Below are 21,932 nucleotides of genomic sequence, written 5' to 3' on the forward strand. Positions count from 1 at the left end.
CATGCAACCTGCTGCCTTTATCCTACTAAGGTGGTCAAAGATCAGACTGTGTGGCCAGGCAGGTTCAACAGCCCCCATTACTTATTCCTGCACCTATTTCTTATACTTGTCTCTGCATTATGTCCCATTATTAGAAAAGCAATTTGGAAGAACACATATAACAATCCAAGATTTCCATACCAAAGAAATGGAATGTGAATTACAGTACTCACTGCAAAATAGTGATCCTGTTATTGTGTGATTGGTAGCTAAATTTCAATCTGTTCGTTATAATTTGAGGATGATTTTATGACAAAAAATTCTGCGTTTTCAACATTATGTAGTGACAGTAATAGAGCCGTAAAATGAAAGTATAGAATAAATTGAATTTACAGATTGTTTGAATTGATTTTGAATAAAACAGTGAACACTTAATCCTTAATTCCATCTGTAAGGTATGCATATTGTTGCAATGTCAGTGTAGATTCAGAAAGTAAATCATCTCAGCCCCTCCTGCAAAATGGCTTGAAAGAGTCCAGGAAGCAGGCACATGTGACTGACTGTTATAGGATTGAAATGGGGTCTGGGAGCCGTTTCTAAACATTTTTAATCATCTGAACAAAGTGATTTTCTGGAACATACATCCCTCTGAAAGCACAGAGGAAACAAATTCAATAGTAACTGTCAAAAGGAAATTGGATACAGAGTTGAAACGGATAAATGTGCACATTTAAAGGGAAAGGCTAGGAGAGTGGAAATAACTGAGCAGCTCTTTTGGAGGGCTGTCACAGACACAATGGGCTGAATGGCCTCCTCCTGTGTTTTAAAATTCTATACTTATGGTACCAAGAAGGAACAATCCAGCTGCTGTGTATATACAATGGTTTTGAGTATCTTCATGAACCAGGTACAAAGACAATGATACACTTTAGGCATCCCTTGTAAACACACACCCATCAAAATGATATCAATCCAAGGGGACAGCTCTTTTCTTTTACCTCTCTATCTGAAGTGGTGTTGGCGATTTCATCGTGTCTGTCAAAAGCCAGTTCAGCCCCGTTATCCACATGTTCATCTCTTCTTCGGAAGTAGCTGTGAAGAGCGTGACAAGAGGAGAGCGTGAGAAGGAGAACAATACTATTCTCAAACTGGCTGAGCATAGAAGTCTGAAAGTTAATGCTGGGGCTAATGTCCCATTAGTCCGACATCTGCATGCAATCATGCAATTTGATTGAACACAAGTCAGCGAATCATTCATTCATATCGACACTGCAATTGCCAGATTTCTTGGCTAGCTGACTGGAACAGAACTGTCCTTCCATATCAGTTTAAACCTGCACTAATAAACAGTGGCATGTTGTTGATTCCTGTTTAAACCATTCAGGAGCATTTTCTGGCCTGTAAGAATATTGCATCAGTCTTCCAAAAGTGCCATTAACTTTGTACTAAACTGTACTCAGGAAGCTGGTGTGTATTGATGGCAAATTCCCAGGCTCTGCTGTCCCAAGGCAATTAGTCAAGAGAGAACATGTGTTTACAAGTACATTCCCTTCACCTAATTCTCTCGTGATGTCTGCCACCTCTATGGGCCTTAGCCATCAACTGGCAAATGCAGAGAGTGTCAGATAAAGATTGGAATCAGGCCAAGTACTGATTGCTGTGTGATGGTCACAAGATGAGATGAAGAGGATGAAAAAAGTACATCATAAAATGAAGAATGCATGTATGAAAATGTAGGCGGTTCTGAACCAAAACTTTCCTTTTTATTTGTTAAATGGGAAGATGGCCATCACTGGCTAGGCAGCATTTATTGCCCATCCCTAATTGCCCAGAGGACAGTTCAGAGTCAACCACATTGCTGTGGGTCTGGAGTCGCATGTAGGCCAGACCAGGTAAGGATGGCAGTTTGCTTCCCTAAAGGACATTAGTGAACCAGATGGGTTTTTCACGACAATCGACAATGGATTCCCAGTCATTTTTTGATTCTTAATTCCAGATATTTTTACTGAATTCAAATTCCACCATCTGCTGTAGTGAGATTCGAACCCAGGTCCCCAGAATGGTATCTAATCTCTGGATTAACAGTCCAGCGATAATATCACTAGGCCATTGCCTCCCCTTACTATTACTTGTAATGCTACTTTGAACTGGAAGAATGACCAATCTGGGATCTACCTAACTGTAGTAAGAAATTTACCTGCTAGGCTGAGAGTTTTTAGCCGGAATTCCATTCCATACAGAATGACGAAACAGTGAGCTAAATCGGCCCGGGATATATCAGACCTGGCGGCATCATCCTGGTATCGTTCAAAATCCCGGGAATTTCTTCCTGAACGAATCTCTTTGATTTCCCGAATATCAACTGGAAGAAAAGAAAAAGGTTTATCAAATCAAGAGTGCTCTTTGTTCTTTTCAAAAATCCACACATTCCTGGTTTATGCACAAAAGATGCTATTCACAGTTAGCAAGCTGTTTGTGAGCGCCTTAGGTTCAGGAAGTGATACAGTTGTTCATTTGGTTCAACTTTTGCAGGGCACTGGGAGGATACAATAGTAAAGCTGAAAATTTAACAGAGTTAATGCCTAGTGGCAATATTAATAAGGAAATATTGCAGTCTACATGTGGAGGATGGGAAAGAAGAAACAGTGTACAGTAACAATAACAGCTTGCATTGATGTAGTGCCTTTCATGTAATAAAAATCATAGAAACCATACAGTAAATACAAAAGGCCATTCAGCCCACACTGACTTTCTGAACAGCACCCTATCTCTGTAAGCCCTTATTTACTATGGCTAATCCACCTAGCTTGCACATCCCCAGATGCTACAGGTAATTTAGCACAACCAATCCACCTAACCAGAGTATCTGGTGGAAACCCATGGAGAAACGGGGAGAAATGTGCAAACTCCACATAGATAGTCACTCGAGGTTGCAATTGAACCTGGGTCCCTGGTGCTGTGAAGGAGCAGTGCTAACCACTGAGGCATTCCTCATCTCTCAAGGCTCTCCACAGGCACATGATAAAGAAAAACCAACCTCTCCCTTAATACTGCCACTAGACACCATGGTTGCACCCTCTAGTGATAGGATATGGTGGGCAACTGTTTTAACCATTCATTGCCCAGATCTGGCTAAGCCTCTTCAAACATCACTGGGTCCTGTTCTCATTAAAAAAAAAATGCTCTTTATGCTAGGATCATCCTAGAATGGAAAGATAACATCCAGTTTTTTTTAATCTATTGTGAATTATCTTCTTAAATCTCCTTTCTATCCTTGTGTCCACTACATACAAGGACTGCTTTGTCATTAAAGAGTTGCCTCTGGCACATCCCTTCATTGCACTATCGCAGCTGGCTAAACATCCACCAACATACACTCCTATCCTGGTCCTGAATTCTCACCTTTCTATACTTTTGCTCTTATCTCTCCTCGTGCAGCCTGAGAGCTCATCTTGTCCATGAGGATCACATCGTTCTCCAAAGCCTCAACATTGCAGTCTACCTTTATGGGACGGCTCTCACCTGCTTCCATTTTTTGTTTCGTTAATTGGAGCCAGAAAGTCATTTGTGGTGACTTCACTTCCTACCCCACTACCATTACCACTGGTGTTTCCTTCGCCCCCTCCTGTTTCTCACCTACATGCTGTCATTTTGTAATAGTACCTGAAGGTACAGTGCTAGTTTTCACATTTATCTGTCGAAACCCTGCTGTCCCACTTCTCTTGACTCTCTTACAGTTGCTACATGGTCAGACTACTTAACTAACATTGAATTTTCTTCAACTAAACATTGGGAAAACCAACAGTTATTACGTTTGATCCCTTCTGCCAAACTCTATTCCCTAATTGTTGACTCTATCCATTTCCCTGGCAACAGTCTGAGATGAAGCCAATCTGTTTGTAAACCTGGTGCCACATTTGATCCTGAGATGAACTTTCAACCCTACATTCATGCCATTACTCAGACCAACTATGTCCACCTCCATGGCCATTTTCATCCCTATCCTAGTTAATCAGTTGCTGAAACCCTCATCAATGCATTTGTTGCCTCCAGACTTCACTTGATTTAACCACACTTGGCTGCTCTCTCACATTTCACCCTCCATAAACTTGAGGTCATCCAAACCTTTACCGCCCACATCTTAACTTGCAGCTCCTGCACCATGCCGTGTCATTGACCTACACTTGCTCTTACACGCATCACACTCTGCTCAAGCGCAAAATCTGCATTTTAAACTCCTCACACTTGCTTCCAAATCCTGCTGTTGCTGTGACCTTCCGATTCTTCGTAATCGCCAGCCCATAAACCCGAGATATCCGTGCTCCTATGATCCTGCCCTCTTCAGCACCTCTGTCACCACTGGTCATTCTGCCTCTAGTCTCCCAAGTGCCAAGTTTTGGAACTTCCTTCACCTTGTTTTCTGACTTTAAGGCACTTCTTAAAACATAAAACGTTTAGTCAGCTGACCTAATATCACTTAGGCGACTTTTTGTTATTTTTCTTTGTAATGGTCGTATGAAGAGCCTTGGGACATTTCACTATTTTAAAGGCTTTATATAAGTTGCTACAGTATCTCAGAAAGAAAGAAGATAAAATGCAGTAAAAAAAAGGAAAGAAAGGATTCCATTTCCATGGCGCTTTTCACATCTCCCAAAGTGTACTGCAGAAAATGAAGCACTTAGGCATTTCATTACTGTAATTAGCAAATTCAGCAGCCAGTTTGTGCACAGCAAGATCCCATAAACCACAGTGTGGTAACTGAACTTGTTTTTATTAAGTGATGCTGTCTCATAGAAAATACAATAGCTAAAACAGTGGGGAGAATATTTCCACTCTTCTTTAAAATAGTGCCACAATATATTATCGGCCCATTAAAGACAGGGTTAACATTGTACCAGGTGGATGGTGTCTCTGACTGCGTGGCACACCATCAGAATTGTTCTAGAGTGGGAGCTAAGCCTACAATTTCCTGGCTCAGACGCTAAACACTGAATCACTGGTTAAAACATTGCCTTAAATAGAAATCATTCCATTCAGGTGGAAAACTGGGTTTAAAGCATGCTCCACACTGTTCCAATCACCTCTAGGAAAACTCCAGAAACACAAGGAAAACCAAGGTGAGACGGGGTGAGGGTCAGGGTTAAAAATGTCATTCAACATCCCGAGATTTGATTTCTATCCCAATGTATTCTCCTAACATACCAACACTTGTATAACGTTAGCTTGCATGGCATCTTTGCAAAAAAAATCCCATACGTCATTTATTGCTTCTTGGTAAATTCATTCTTTCTTTACGTCAGAAGGTGCCTGATTGAGATTGAACAAACACGGTGACCGATCGAGTTAAGTCAGTGACAATGCAGCTAAGGGGTAGGGCTGTTGAGGCCATGCAAGACAAAAATCACAGTCTTTCAGGTTGATGGCTGAGTCTTCAAATCCCACTAACTTTGTCCTTTTTTGGAATGGCTGGTAAAATCGGGGAAAAGATCAGTGAAGAAGGACAATTCAGATTTTACCATGGGTTAGTTAAGAGGATGGAGGTGTTAAGGTGGATTGAATAAACTCTCTCATCTGGAGTTATGTTGAAGCCATCAATTTTCAACCTGTATTACTGAGTTTCATTTAAATCCAGTCCTGCATTACGCGCAACTCATCTGCTTCCCTCATCCCTCTCCTCCCTGCTTTCTCTTACCAAGTCGTTTCAGGATTTTGTCTCTAATCAAAGACAACTACAAAGTAAAAATAACCTGCACTGATATAGCACTTCTAATGTAGCAAAAATTCCCAACGAACCTCATCTGACTAGAATTGACACTGGGTCAAACAGATACGAGAAAGAATTCCGAGTAAAGGGAGGAGGGAACTAGGGTTGGAGATTTAGGGAAAAAAATTCAGAGAATTCCAAATTCTGAAGACACAGGCACCCACCAGCGGTGGAGGTAAATGTTGTATTCCAGATCGTCATGAAGGATTGAACTAGAGCTTAATCTTTATATGTTTCTTAAAATTTTATTTACAATGATACATTTGAACAATGTATGCCGCCTCACCAAACACCTGCCATTTCAGTCTGTTCCTATTTCGAATTATTTTTATTAATAACATACTCGGTGGTCATCACATCTGAGATGGGAATTGAACCCAGATTGAAAGGAGCACAAGTTCATGTCAACCATCCACTCACAAGCAAACTCAACCAATACACAAATAACACACAGGCGATACGTAAGAGGTCAGATTTGAAGGAATTCTTGAAGGGTAACCTTTGAGATGAGGAAAATTCATTAAAAAACAAGGTAATTTTTAGTTAAAAGATAATCATTTTCAAAACTAAGGTGGGAGATTAATCTGACCAAAAATTAACCCTATGAGACTATCCTTCCTTTTTAAATGAAGTGGACTGGTGGAATAATCAACAAACGCAAAGTGTAAAGATATCAACTATCAGGAAGATCTTATCGAGAAGTTTGAACTTAGCACTTTGTAACATTACATCAGGGAGCTCAGATCAATATCATAAGCTGATAAATCGCATCAGTCAGACCTTAAGGATCACCACCTTAAGACACTGGCAACCACAGCTAGGCTTTATCAACTGTAAGGTTGTGAAATTTTCTTTTTAATCATTTATTTGAAGGATTGCCCATTCCAAATGCTGTCAAGAAGGCAGCTGCAAGTTCCTTCTGGTGCATGTACGCCCACAGAGTTGTTAGAGAATGTTCCAAGATTTTGACCCCATGACAGTGAAGGAAAGGCGAATTATTTCCAGTTCAAATGGTTTGGAGGTTACAGGCAAACTTGGTGCACTAGTTATCTCTATAGCACAGAAACAGGAGTCTGGAAGATTGCTGAAGAAATCTTGAGGTTGTTGCTGTGCATTTTTGTACATGATTCCCAGTGCAGCTACAATATGCTGGGAGTGAATACTGAAGGTAGTGGATGAGGTGGGGCTAATTAAATGGGCTTCATTGCTCTGAATGGCATTGAGCTTCTCGAGCAAGATTAGCCACTGGAGGGTGATCCTTCACACTCCTGAAATGTGCCCAATGTGGGTTTTAAAATCTATAGTTGCCTCAAGAAATTAAAAGGTAGTTAGTACAGCCCTGGGAGTGGAGTAACAGTTCAATATAGTTAAAGTTCAATAAATAGTTTACCCAAAAAAATGGGTTGGTAATATTTTGCAAGACCAAGGTATTAAGGATTATAGAACTAAGGTAGGTTGATGAAAGGTAAAATATGAATCAGCTTATGATCTAAATGAAACAGGAAACAGGCTCAACGGGTTGAATTTCTATTCCATGTTCTTATGTACGAGCATAATCTGAAAGAAATGTATATAGCATCTTTCATGACCGTGGCGTATTCCAAAGCACTTTACAGTCAATGAAGTAGTAGTGAAATGCTACGGCAACGCTGAAAAGGTAGCAGCCAATTTGTGAACAGCAGTTTCCCATAAACAGCAACGACATCATGACTAGGTCATCTATTTTTAATGATGTTGGTTAAGGGATAAAGATTAGCTAGGATGCCAGGGTGAAATGCTCCTTATTCTTCCTTTGAAATATGCCATTGAGTCTATTACGTCAAGTCAATTGACAGACAAGGCTTGTCTGACAATGCAGTATCATACGATCCCTACAGTGTGGAAACAGGCCCTTCGGTCCAACAAGTCCACAACAACTCTTGGAGCATGCCACCCAGACCCATCCCCCTAATTTACACATCCCTGAACACCACGGGCAATTTAGCATGGCCAATCCACCTAGCCTGCACATCTTTGGATTGTGGGAGGAAACCCATGCAGACAGGGGTAAGAATGTGCAAACTCCACACGGACAGTCGCCCAAGGCTGGAATCGAAACAGGGCCCCTGGCGCTATGAGGCTGTAGTGCTAGCCACTGAGCCATCAGCTGCCCTAAGTGCTCCCTCAGCACTGCATAGAAGTGTCAGCCTAGATTATAAACTCAAGATCCTGGATGTGGATTTAAAGTCACAATTTTCTGACTCAGAGGCAAGGGTGCTACTCATTGGGCTGTGACAGAGATCGAAACGCAACAGTGCATGCAAACAATGTTTGGATCAAAATGATGAAGGAGGTCTGGCATGGTTCAAGTTGCATGGTGCAATTGTTCTTAACTCGGAGAAGCACGTAATTTGAGCTGTGCAAGGAGTATGACAAGCAAATTGCTGCAGATGCTGGAATCTGCAAGGAAAAGCATGAGCTGAATCTGACATCTCCCTTTTAGCTGGACTGCTGTGGGTGGGGATATCCTCCAACATTCAGCTGGCTCGTGTATTGGCTGGGGCGGGGGGAGGGGGTACCCTGGCTGTAAGGGGATGCCTAATTCACAAGAGGAATGAATTAACATCCACTGCAAGCTCTGCATTGACAGCTCTGGCTGCCAGGGATCTGGTCTCAGCAGATGTCTGCACTTGGAGAACAGAGGCCGCTTTGTTCCACTACTGCTGGGGTCAGCTGACAAGCCAGCAGCTCTGAAAATTTGCCAGATTTCTCCCCAGAAACATAACCTCCTCCCGCAAGGCCTTCGCCTCTGCGGTATGTGCTGGGACACAGCTGAAAAAGGCCTGAGAGGCAACGGGTGCCCAGCAATCCATGACACGACAGCAAGACTGCAAGAGGGCGCAAATCTCAAGATGACCGCAGAAATGAATTAAAAGGAACCTTAAGTGAAAGAAAGGTTCACATAGATCATGGTTAGAAAGCAGAATTCTCTGCCACAAAACCACTGAAGCACAGTTCAAACATATGTATACAAAGAATATATTTGCCTAAAAACAGACTTGCACACTAAACAGGATAGAAGGTTTTGTCCAACAAATGACCAACAGTTCTTCAATAACAGCAAGGCTGATGAAAGAAAGCAATGCATAGGATTATCTGCCAAAGGTCTTAAAGACCCCATCATGTATAGGGGCTGGCTATGCTAATACAAATCAGCTGTGACATGACTCTGAAGTAGGTAACTTGACCCTGGAGTTTCTCCCTTCCTCAAATGTTAGGAATGCTACCCAATCCACCACAAAACTCCTCTGAGCGAGCCAAGACCCTGCAGCAGTGATAGCCCAGCTCACCTCAAATGCAGACAAAAAGAAAGTAGGTTTAGATCTCCATTAGCTCTCAAGATACTTCCCTAACCAACCTGTTCACAGATGCTACTACATGCCCCTGGCGCAAGTGCAACTTGAATCCAGACCTCCTAGTCCAAAGGTAGAGACACTTCCACTGCACTACAACAGCTCTCCGCATTCTTTCTAATCAACCTGTTCAGACGTTAGGTTCGACTTGAAACTGGTCCTCCTGGCTCAGAGGTAGAGGCACTACTAGAAACAGTCCAGCAATAAAACCACTTGGTCATCACCTCCCCTCCCATTAGCACTCTGTACTCCTGGCAGAAATAGGTATCAGCTGTGGTTTACTAAGTAGCACCTTCATCTCTTTGATCCAGAAGGTTGTTGGTTCAAGTCTCGCTCCAGATCTTAAATGTAAGAAATCAGATCTGATGCTCTCGTGCTTAAGGGCATCAGAGCAGATTTCATTTGGATAAGATGTTAAACTGAGCTCCCAACTGTACTTTCAGGTCAAGCTCCGAAAACTGTTCAGGCACTCACCCAAAGAACGGCAGGAGAGCTATCCTCAGTTTATTAGTCAATATGTGTCTCTTATTAATCCTATTATCTCCTATCGCAAAATCAGGTCGTCTGGTGATATCACATTGCTGTTTTTGGGAGCTTGCTGTGCACAGATTTGCTACATTATTTCCTACAACACAATGGTAGCTTGACTTCAAACCATTCCTTCATTAGTAAGTTTTGGGACATCTGGTGGTTGTGAAAGGAGCTATTAAAATACATGACTTCTTTTAAATGAGGAGACAGCAGTGATTGCAGACAGCTTTAATCAGAAGATTTAATGAGAGATCAGGCTGCCCTCTGCTATTTATGTTTTGTGGTTCTAACATTTAGCTATTTATGTTGCAGAGTGAGATGCTGACTGGATATAGTCACAAAGAAGAAAACATAGTTTTAAAAGGTTAGTTAGTGCTGAACTGCACAAGAGGCAGCACATTTTAAATGACCCATTTGTAATGGTAGTTTGTGACAACTAATGGTGTAATTTGCTTGTTTCTAGGCGATTGTCTGTGGAAAGGCAAGATGGTATGCAGGTTGGCGATTGTAATAAATGGTGCCAGTGCTTTCAATATATAACTGAAGGAGAAGGGATGATGAGTATAACTTATAGAATCATTCGAGTGCAGAAGGCAGCCATTTGGCCTATCAAGTCAATGCTGGCCCTCTGAACGAGCATGTAAATTTAACACTATTCCCTCACCTCTTCCTCTTAACCCTGCCCTTGTTTCTGTTCAAATTATCATTTACTGCCCTCTTGAATGCCTTGATTGAATCTGCACTGACCATACTTCTAGATAGCACATTCCAGATCCTAATTACTCACTGTGTGAACAAGCTTTCACTTCCATCAAATCTGTTTATTTCTACAATTACTTTTAAAAAATGCTGTCTCATTCTTGACCCTCTTTGAAATTCCTCGAATTGCACCAATAACAAGCACTGAACATTCAGGCTAAATAGATTCATGCTGCTTCACCGAGATATACTCGGAGCATCTGCAAGCCCCGAGAATCTACAGTGTGTAGGACATACAGGGCTATGGGTGGTAAGCCATAGGGTGACTGATAGAAGGGGAAATGGAGGGAATATCTTTTATGAAGAAAATTTCAAGCCCCTTCCTATGACTGAGGCTGTGTCTTGGAATGCAGCAAGCAGAGAGTCCCCTTGTCTGTGTTACATCAGCCCCTTAACATGTACTGAATACAGATACTTATCAGGCAAATTTACAAAATAAGCTCTGATCTAAAGGCTGCCAGGCAGTTGATCAGATCTCTTCAGGTTCCCTGCTCGCATCTGGACCCAATTTATCAGAGGGGCATCACACTCAGTCAGTGTCGCTTTGCGTGGGTTTTCAACATCAATGTAGGCCACCAGTACACAAAAACAGCCTCATTTGCAGCTCCAATAAATTATACGAGGCTTGTCAAAGACGAGGATTTCCAAAAGTTCTGGCAGGGAAGTCCTCTCTTTAGACAGAGTTCTAACTGATATGTGAGGTTCTGTGCACACTGTGCAAGCATGTCAATTCCCAATGGAAAGAATTCTCTGCTCTGTCAGACCCAGAGATGAGCAAAGTTGTTGCCAGCACATGAATTAAAAAAAAAACAACTTTGGAACCACAAATGACAGCATTACTCTTCTGCTTTGGTTTAAACCATGGACAAAAATTCAGCTCCTTTAGTGCAAATGGGTTTGGCTAACTAACGTGATCTACAGCACTGGGTGTAGCATTTGTGTCCCAAATTCAAAAGGTTATGAGCCTCGAGGACCCCTTCACAGGCTTGAGCGCAATATCCAGGCTGACACCTCAGTAAAAAGCTGAGACAAAGCAGCACTCAGTGATGCTGACTTTTCATTGGAGCAAAGAAGGATGAGAGGTGATTTGTTAGAGGTTTACAACATGAGGAGAGACATAGATACAGTGGATAGTCAGAGACTGTTTCCCAGGGTGGAAATGACTATTACAAGGGGGCATAACATTAAGGTGATTGGAGGAAGGTATAGGGGAGATGTCAGAGGTAGGTTCTTCACACAGGGAGTGGTGGGCGTGTGGAATGCGCTGCCAGCAGTGATAGTGGACTCAATACTTTAGACACTTTTAAGCGACTCTCGGATAGGCACATGGAGGATAATAAAATGTAAGGTATGCAGGGTAGATTGATCTTAGTAGGATAATGGGTCGGCACAACATAGTGGGCCGAAGGGCCTCTGCTGTGCTGTACTGTTCTATGTTCAATGAAATTTTAAACAAAAGCTCATCTGCCCTCTCATGTAGACATGAGGAACCCGCAGTATTATTTGTAAAGCCATCAGGTGAATTCTCCCCATCCTCCCATGCATTATCCACCCCCTTGACAAAGGCCAAGACAAATAAATGAATTATCTGGTCATGGGCCCACAGCTACGTATGGGAGCTTGCTGTATGTGAATAGGCTTCCTTATATCCTACGTAACAATGGTGACTGCCTTTCACAAGTACTTCTTTGCTTGCAATAGTGCTTCGAATAAAGAAAGGTGCTATGCAAACATAGAATTGTTACAGTGTAGAAGGAGGCCAATCAACCCATTGTACCAGCACTAGTTCTATTACCCAGTGCCAGTACCCTGCCTTTTCCCCATACCCAACACACAATTTCTAATTTCCTGAATGCTTCAATTGAACCTGCCTCCACCATATTTTCAGGCAGTGTATTCCAAACCCTATCTATTCAGAGTGATTTTTTTTTAAACTCTTGTTTCATTTGCACATCAGTTTAAATCTATGCCCTCTTGTTCTTTTTTCTATCACATGCAAGAACAGTTTCTCCCTACCTACTCTGTCCAGGCCATACATAATTTTGAAAAACCTCCATTAAACTCCTCTCAATCTTCTTCTCTCCATGGAGGACAATCCCAATTTCTTCAAAGATCCTCATAATGGAAGTTTCTCATTCTTGGAACCATTCTTGTAAACTGCTTCTGCATTCTCTCCAATGCATTCACATCTTTCCTATAATTTGGTGCCCGAGAGTCCTCCCTCAAAATTAAATATTCTATGAAATTAATTTATTGCTTATGTCAATGTCATTACTGTTTGATTTATGGCAATTGACCTGACAGGGTTCTTTGTGATCAGATAAACAGAATGCCAAACTTTTTACTAGATCCAGGTCTGTTATTTGAGAATCTTCTCTTAACTTCAGTGATGCACAGGTTTTAAGATGTTGCTACTGCTCTGGTTCAGATTTCTTATCCGATGCCACTTAGGCCAGGAGAGTTTGGTGAAACAGAGTGAACCACAGTGAAGTCTACAAACGTCACACTGTTACAGAATTGCTATTACCGTGCAGTTAAGGAGATTAAGAAATATTACATCGGCTGACAAGTAACTACACGTATAGTCTTTCAACATTCAAAGTCACAAGACCCCAGCAGGATAATTAATTCTAAAGTCAGTCAAAAATTACAGACACAATAGACTGAACATAGCTGGAGGCCAATTATTGAAACTGTAACGAATTCACCTTCGCAGTCTTCACATGTCTCATATCACAAGTGAATGCATGAGCGAGTATCTGAAGAGGGATCCTTTGTAGCTTTGTACGGACCGACAAGTTAAAGAAAATGCTTGGAATAAGAGCACTTTTAGAAAGGCTCAGTGTTATTGACCATCCCTAGTTGCACTTCAGAAGGTGGTGAGCTGTCTTCTTGAACTGCTTCAGTCCTTGTGGTGTAAGTGCACTGTATAGATTATCTACTTTTTGGAGATGGTCTCTGCCTGGCACTTGTGGCGTGTGAATGTTATGTGCTGCTAGTCAGGAAAGGTCTGAATGTTATCAGAGATAATGGGAACTGCAGATGCTGGAGATTCCATATCCTGGGTTTGCTGCATGAAGGAGGAGTCACAAATGTACTGAGGACTATGTAACCATGAATGAGCTTCCCAACGAACTTCTGAACTTATGATAGTAGGAAAGTTATCGATGAAACAGAATTTACGTGCAAGTATAAAATGCATATGCTGCAACCAAAAATTTTGCTAAATCTCTCAGTTCTGAATTTTTTTGTTTCAAGTAAATACCCAATTCCCTTTGAAAGTTACTGTTGAATCTGCTGGCACTGCAATTTCAGCTAACACGTTCCAGATTGTAACCGCTGGCTATGCAGAAGTTTTAACAATTGAATCCTATGCAGAAGAAAACCAGGAAAGGAAGCAACGAATCTTCAGAATTTTAAATTTAAGATTTAAGATGTGGTGAATAACAGTATGGCAGATCAGAACATTATGATGCATACCAACTGTGCCTCTTTCTCCCACACGCATTAGTACCAGGCCAGGGAATTTGTAGAATGTTTAAGTGGACACCACAGCTTTCAGCCCTTCCCTTGTCAATGTATTAATCTGTTCAAACTGCACATCGTTCAGGAGCTTCCTAAAGTTTGGACTTTCTGATTCAAGAAACAGCACCCACGTCTCAGCTTCGCCCAAGTCACAGGCATAATAAACAATCCATGTTCTATGACACCAGCATCATGAAGCAACAGCAGAGATAAAATGAGAATGATTAGTAAGGATGACCAAGGGAATTTGGTCCCATGTGTCTCTCACTCAGTAGCAAGATTGCTAATGTTTTGTGAATAACTGTCGTGATTCTCCTCTGAAAGAATACCTTAGAAGAAAGTACTTCCATTATACTGCTTTAGTCACAATAAGATCAACCCTGAAAGTACTTTTATTTTTCCAGTTTGTTGCTTCTTCTGGTTATTACCAGAGTTACAGGCCCAGTGACTGCTGACTGCTCCTTGGTGAAACTCAGGTGAGTCTGGACAGTAAATGTTGGAGGTTAACGTAACAATGAGAATAATTACCACCCAGTTCAAATCACCTTTCTCCCAATGCTCGAATGCACACCTTATCATGCAGCAGCAACAAGTGAGAGGAATCCCGCATATATCTATCTCTGCTTCTGAGATCTGAGTCCACGAAAAGATCAGCCATGATCTTATTGAATGGCAGAGTGGGCTTGAAGGGCCGAATGGCCTACTCCTGCTCCTAGTTCTTATATTCGTTGAAAGAACCTCAATGGTGGCAGCTCGTGTGCATTTCTAATTCAACCAAGGGTAGAAGGTGGTGAGTCTCTCACGGTGCTTGGCTCTGCTTGACGTTAGGGTAATTTCTTTTCAATCCCTTCCCTTATGTTACCATGCATCATGTCAAGTACAACATCACAGTCACAGCTGCCAACCCTGCAGGACTGTCTTGCAATGTCAAGGATTTAAGATTAATTTCTAGCAGACTATGACTGTTAACAGCCAGGAGAAATAAAATATTTCTTTTCGTTTACAAAACTGAAATCTTTATTAGTTCTAAAAACACAGGAGATGCGCAAAAAGGCAATCAAAAGTCTTCCAGAATCATTACAAAGAAAACCACTCACCCATCAAGTCCATGTCAGCTCTCTGTTGAGCAGGCCCATCAGATCCATTCACTCTTGTGCTATAATCATAGCCCTTCAAGTTTATCTCTGTCTAATGCCCACCCTATCTGCCTTGAGGTATAGGCAGAGGCTGAATAGGCTGGGCGTTTTCCCCTGGAACATGGGAATTGGAGGGCTGACCTTACAGAGGTTGAAATCATGAGAGGCAACGACAGGGTGAATAGCCAAGGCCTTTTTCCCAGGTTAGGGGAGTCTGAAATTAGAGGGCGTAGGTTTAAGGTTGGAGGGGTAAGATTTAAAAGGGGCCAGAAGGGTAACTTTTTCCCCCGGAGGTTAGTGTGTGCATGAATGAGGGGCCAGAGGCAGGGGCAGAAGTGGAAGTACTGCATTTAAATGACATCTGGATGGGTGGCAAACAGGGCTAGACCAGTTTACCATAGCTGGTTGGCATGAATGAGTTGGACCGAAGGGTCTGTTTCTGTGCTGCATAACTCTAACTCGATAATTTCCTTTTGAAGCTATTGGTCTCCTTTTCTTCCACCATCCTCGTGAACAGCAAGTTCCAGGTTATTGTGACTCTGTAAAATAATTACCCCCATGCAAACCTTGTGCAAAGAGTTGAAATTGGTATCCCTTGTCTTTGTATCATCAAATACTAGAAATCGTTTCTTTGCCTGCTTTATCTAAAGCTATCATAGACTTGAATGCTTCAATTGAATCTTCTCTCAATCTCCCAGACTCCAAAGGAGTCTTGCATCTCCCACCTAACTTTTTAGTGTTTCATCCCTCTGAAACTAACTGGCAAATCTCTTCTGCACCCACTCAAACACGCCCACATTCTTCTCAAAGTGTGGAGGCCAGAACCAAATGTGATCAATACTCCAGCCATGCCTCAAACAGAAAGATTTTTTAAAAGCTCTGTAAGAACCTACTTACTTTTGTATTCGAGACCTCAATTTCCGAAACCCAAGGTTGTATAAGTTTAGTTATCTTCTCTCTCAGCATGTTCTGTGAATTTCAAAGATATATGCACATGAATGTCTGGGTCCCTTTGCTGGTAGGCCCTCTTTCGAACAGTGCCAAAGTGTATTTCATCGTGCTCCCTTTCCCTTCTGCCAAAAATACATCACCTCACACTTCTTAAACTGCATTTGTCACTTGTCTGTTCATTCTCCTAGCCTATGTTCTGTTGCAGTGGAGCGACACCATCCTCACTGCTTGCCATACCTTCAAGTTTGGTATTATTGGCAAAATTATTTCAACAAACAAAAAAGTAGACCGAACTCTAACCCTCAGGGAACCTAGGTCCATCATACTTCAAAATCAGCACTGTGAATACTACTCGGTCCTTAAGCCAATTGTTTCTTTCAAGCTATCGGTGACCCTCTTGTTGCATGATCCTAAATGTTGTTGACCAGCTTTTATGTGGCCAAATGCTTTCTTAACATCCGTATAAACTGCATCCACTGTTTCAACTTGTTTCATAGATGCCACACCATGGGGATGGACTTGCTGGGTGACCAAAGGTAGGTCTGTGTGGTCCAGAGGTCAAGTGATGGAAACTCCAGGAATACATCCGGAGTTGCCAAACCTTGCCACAGCCACACACATAGCAGCTGGAAGATCCACTCCCAGGATTCTCTTGCTGTTGTTCTGTAGCCAGCTCTACAGGGCGTGAGACAGATTAGAGCTGGTAAGTGTTTCGACTTGATCATTTGGGGTTTTGAAAATGCTTGCACAGGCAAAACAAAACTGAGTCACCACAGAGAAAAATTACGCAGAAACCCTGAAAACCAGTGTGAATAGTTTAACAACTTCATAGCTGCGACGGTGACATTGACTTCACTCCTCTTTTTATCTCTGTCTCCTGCAGCATTCACGAGTTATTCTACCACCCCAGCTCCAAACGGAAGCATAGGGTCCATTTGGTTACTGCACAGAGGACTTTTGGTCTGACAACGTCATCTGGAACAACAAACAATGTGGAAGGATCACAAAAACAGTTCAGATCTCATGAGCTAACAGATTTAAGTCAATACACTTGGAGTGTCCAATGCAAGTCACATTTACACATCTATGAGAAATATAATTAGTCATGCCTATTCCATGTACCAGAAAGATCTGGGTTCAAGTCCCAGATTCTGGAGAGGTGTGTACAATATCCCAGTTATTTTAAATCAACCTCTGGAGCAGTGTAATTTCAATCTAGACCCCCTGGTCCAACAGTATGGACAGTACCACTGTGCCACAAAGGGGCCCTAACAACACTTTTTTTTCCCCATTCAATCTACTTTTCTAATCAGAGATGTTATTACACACCTTTAGGACAGGTGGTACCTGAACCCCAGCCTCCTAGTCCAGAGGCAGGTACACTATCACTGTGCCACAAGAGGACCCCTAACACATCTGAAATGTTTTAAGAAAAACTAATCTATTTTTCCCAATCAACTTGTGGAGAGATGTTATGACATGCCTCTGGAGCAAGTGGGATGTGAACCAAAGCCTGCTGGTTCAGAGATAGGGTCACTACCTCTGCATCACAACAGCATTACTCCCAATTTTCACTGTCTTCATGCCCATTCCCTTGCTAATCATTTTGTCATCCTGTTGTGCTGTACTTTTCCCTTTCCTTGTCCCATTTCTCTTCATGAATACAGTTCCTACTCTTACCTGTTGCTTGCTCTTTCTCTCTTGTCAACCTACAACTTGGCCCTCCACACTCCACCACTACCTGAATCTGGTAGCGTAAGACTGGATTCACTCCTCTCGGCACTCCTCCAGCTGGTATCATCTCCCATGCATACCTGATGTAGAAAATACCTATTCCCACAACCCCTCACCTCCCACCAAGGGTCCTTGCTATAGTTAGCCAGTAGTGCTGAGAAAATGGAAGCATGGTGGCTCAGTGGTTAGCACTGCTGCCTAACACAGCCAAGGACACAGGTTTGATTCCAGCCTCAGGCAACAGCCTGCATGGAGTTTGTACATTCTCCCCATCTCTCTATGGGTTTCCTTTGAGTGCTCTGGTTTACATTAGATTAGATTCCCTACAGTGTGGAAACAGGTCCTTCGGCCCAACAAGTCCACATCGCCCCTTGAAGCACCCCACCCAGATCCATCCCCCTACAACTCTCACACCCCTAAACACTACGGGTAATTTAATCCCACAGTCTAAAGTTGTGCCATGCAAAATTGCCCTTAATGTCCAGGAGTGTGCAGGCTAGGTGGATTAGCCAGGGGAAAATGCTGGGCCACGGGGTGGGTGGGATGCTCTTCAGATGGTTGCAGTGTGGACTCAATGGGCCAAATGGCCTGCTTCCACACTGTAGGGAGTCTATGATTTTGTGAGAGTGGAGCAGGCCTGTGAATAAAAGAGATGCCATTGGGCAGCTGGAGGTGAGTGGGAGTTGAGAGCAAAGGAACCTAATTGTGTTAATTTTAGCTAGCAAACGCAAGATACAACAACAAACATCTGCACAAAATTCTGGTGTTTGACTCACCCCAGTTTCCACATGCTTGGCAATTCACACTGTCCATAAAGTACTCTCATTAACAGTTAATACATTTGTTAGTCATTATAATATGCAAAAACACAACACCACAGACACATTATTAGGATTGCGGTTTCTACAAGTGACCAAAATTGACAAAACTCAATTTAAATGGCGAAACTACTACCACAAGCAGAGTGCTCACAGCACATTTAAATACTGGAGACTTTGATAGGCGTCATTAAGAAAAAGGTCAACGTTGGGGAATATGTCTTACAAGCCTTCTTAATTTGAAGCAGCAGGTAGATGAATGCTCAGACAGGTGTGCTCTTAAGCCAAGATCTTCTCTATTTTTCCATGCTACAACATGGTTGCATCATACGGATGTCACACCTGGCCCTTACAAGCAACATTTCCTCTAAGCTGCACAGCTCCGTACATTGGTATGCCAATTGTGGCATTGACGTCTAGTTCTGGAAGCTGCTACCTCAGAACCCCACACAGCTGGCAAAAAAATTAGAGGAATGCTGCTTACAACCCTGTCTCTACAGGTTCAGGATCAAATTCACCATAAAGGGAAAAATAGTAAAACGGAGCAGAGGAAGGCCATTTGGCGACTTGAGCTTGTGCTGCCATTCTATATGGTCATGGCTGCTCATCCAACTCAGTCGCCTATTCTCACTTTGTCCTCATCCCCTTTGATCCCTTGGACTCTAAAAACTGTATGTAACAGGGCAGGGTTTGCCTCCTCATAATGACTCACTTCCAAGGTGACAGCTCAAGTTCATTCGCATTCTTAAAAGGTACAGTGCCTAATCCACTCTCAGAGCATTGGGTTCAGGCTGTTGTCCATTACTTATTATCTCCATTAATCCAAAAAGCATTGCGAATATTTGGAATTCTCAATTCCTCGAGAGCTGCTCCTGCTCAGTTATTTAGTACATGCAATAATGAGGTTAGGAAAGACTTAATTAAGGGAATTGCGCAAAAGAATGGAGCTAAGGTAAAACATGAGCCATGATCGTGTTGGATGGCACAGCAGGTTCAACAGGACAAAATGGACTAATCCGTCTAATATTTCTTGCATTCTTAGGAGAGGATCTGTTCTTCGAAACACTATTCTACAAAAACAGTACCACCGGGCACAGAAACCCAAAGCATAGATTCAACCTAAAAGTACTAGGGAGAAAGAAAAGGCCCTGATAATATTCACTAAACCCACATCCCACCCCCATTGTGCTCATCACGCTAAGCTTTGTTTGTGTTAGAGAATGGTACATTGTACCACTTTGGTGCTCAGAGACAACGTCATTGTAAAGCTACAAGTAAACAAGTAGATTCCATCTGCTCCACACCAACCATATGCCTTACCTCTTATCTCAGAAAGAAACCACGTGTCAGGTGGGGTTGACATTTTTTTCCCCATTTCTCCTACACCAGCCATTCTATCAGGTCTAAATTGAATTGTGAACTTAGCAACAAATTAAAGGTCTGCAGTTTAGGAGAGATAGTAGCTTTCAGATAGGAATTAAGAAGGCTCAAAGAGGGTTCCCCTCGAAATTTATTACAAGAGGATTGGTCACTTACTTTTGGCCCCTCCATGAATCCCAATTTCATTCCCTCTACTGGTGTTCAAAGCTGAGCCAGGCTTTCAAAACCTTTCATTCAATGCTTTCAGCCATTCAACATCCTGACGCAGGAATATACTGCCATTCCTACAGCTTTGTTGGCTCAAAATCCTGAAATTCCCTCTCTTGCGCCACTGTGGGTCAACCCACAGCATATGGATTGCTACAGTTCAAGGCAGCAGCTCGCCACCACCTACTCAAGGGCAATGAGGGATGGGCAATAAATTCTGACCCATCCAGCAACGGCTACATTCTATGGGTAAATATATAGAATCCTGGCGACCTATTTGACCACGAACTTAACTGCCAACTGTCATATCAACTCTATCACCAAGATTGATATTTAGACCCTCCCACTACACCCAACGTCAGCTCATGTGCAGTTGAAAAACAACTCAAGATATCTTCTGTTCAAGGTGTCCCATGATACACAAAGACTGGCGTGGTGATTGATGAGGAGTTTTTCTTTGAGAGGACAATTTGACACCACACTTAGAATTTATTAGGATACTGCAACAGTCGGGCTGAAACTTGCAACAATAACAATGCTACAATTAGCCCCCGCCACCCAGACAGTAGGAGTGGGTACATCAGTTAGGATTTGCTTCTCATTGACGTCCAGGGATGGCACTGTGGATCAGCAGTTAGCAGTGCTGCCTCACAGTGCCGGGGAAGCAGGTTCGATTCCACGCTTGGGTGGCTGTGCAAACTCTGCAGAGACAGAGACATTCTCCCTCTGTCTGTGTAGGTTTCCTCCCACCGTCCAAAAGATGTGCAGGCTAGGTGGATTGGCAACGCTAAATTGCTCATAGTGTCCATGGCTGTGCAGGCTAGGTAAGGCAGCCATTGGAAAAGCAAGGTTGTGGGACAAGGCAGAGGATGGGTCTGGGTGGGATAGTCGTCAGAGGGTTGGTGTGGATTTGATGGGCTGAATGGCCTGTTTCCACACAGATCTATGTGGAGGACAAAACTCAAAAGTGTGATAACCCCACCAGTAAACCTTACTGTCCAAGGGGAGATGGGAGGAATGGGTGGGTAGAAAACCCATACACTGAGGAAGAGAATGTTAGATTTCTCCCCTCAAAGAATGCAGCGTAACTCTGGCACGTACATCAGAGTTCCCACCCTCCAGACAGTCAGTGGCAATAAGCTTTATCATTTGACAACAGTGAGCCTGTCCCCTGTCCTCGCTTGACCGCTCTGGAAGAAGTTCAATGTAATAAGGATCAAAATTCACTTTACCCCTTCCTCCATCAGTCAGAAGCACTCAAGTCATAAGGTCAGAACCAGCTGCTATTCTGTTGGAGATGAACCGACTTAGCAAATCAGGATCCACTCAAGGAGTTTAATGATTAGTTTTACATTCGGCATTTTATTTAATTTGATCAATTTTTCAGGGGATCTTTTAAAATGGAATTATAAAAAGGTCCTAATCATTCAGGAGGGAAATGGGAGCGCATTTAGGGAAAACTGTTCTGTCAGTCAACAAATTGGCAGGAAAAAATGAAGAGTCAACGTCTCATCTCATCGCCAAAGCTTGTATTTCTTCATTTCGGTTCTAAGTAGATTCACAGAGTGGTTACTCCCTCCCCAAGAATTAGGTTTCTAAGAATACAGTTTCTGATAGCACAATCTGTCACCTGAAGAGAAACTGTTATGAAACCTCACAGAACACATTTCAAAAAGCCTCGACAGGAAGTTAGCAGCAGTACGGCTGCCGTGCGGTCTCTGTCAAGTCAAACGATGTCAAATAGAACAAGCAAAGA

The 21,932-nt window shown here is 42.5% G+C and overlaps 1 protein-coding gene across 1 annotated transcript in view; it reads right to left on the reverse strand.

Annotated features, from left to right (window-relative positions):
* LOC125461413 (1-phosphatidylinositol 4,5-bisphosphate phosphodiesterase gamma-1-like) overlaps positions 1–21,932 on the reverse strand; it is a 172,360-nt gene that overhangs the window by 123,968 nt on the left and 26,460 nt on the right. Inside the window, exons 2-3 of the mRNA XM_048550162.2 lie at positions 2,177–2,341; positions 978–1,071 (exon numbers count right to left, since the gene is read on the reverse strand). Of these exons, the coding sequence (XP_048406119.2) occupies positions 978–1,071; positions 2,177–2,341 (259 nt within the window). The remainder of the gene's footprint in view (positions 1–977; positions 1,072–2,176; positions 2,342–21,932) is intronic.

This window comes from Stegostoma tigrinum, chromosome 19, assembly GCF_030684315.1.
Source record: "Stegostoma tigrinum isolate sSteTig4 chromosome 19, sSteTig4.hap1, whole genome shotgun sequence".
Classification (NCBI taxonomy): domain Eukaryota; kingdom Metazoa; phylum Chordata; class Chondrichthyes; order Orectolobiformes; family Stegostomatidae; genus Stegostoma; species Stegostoma tigrinum.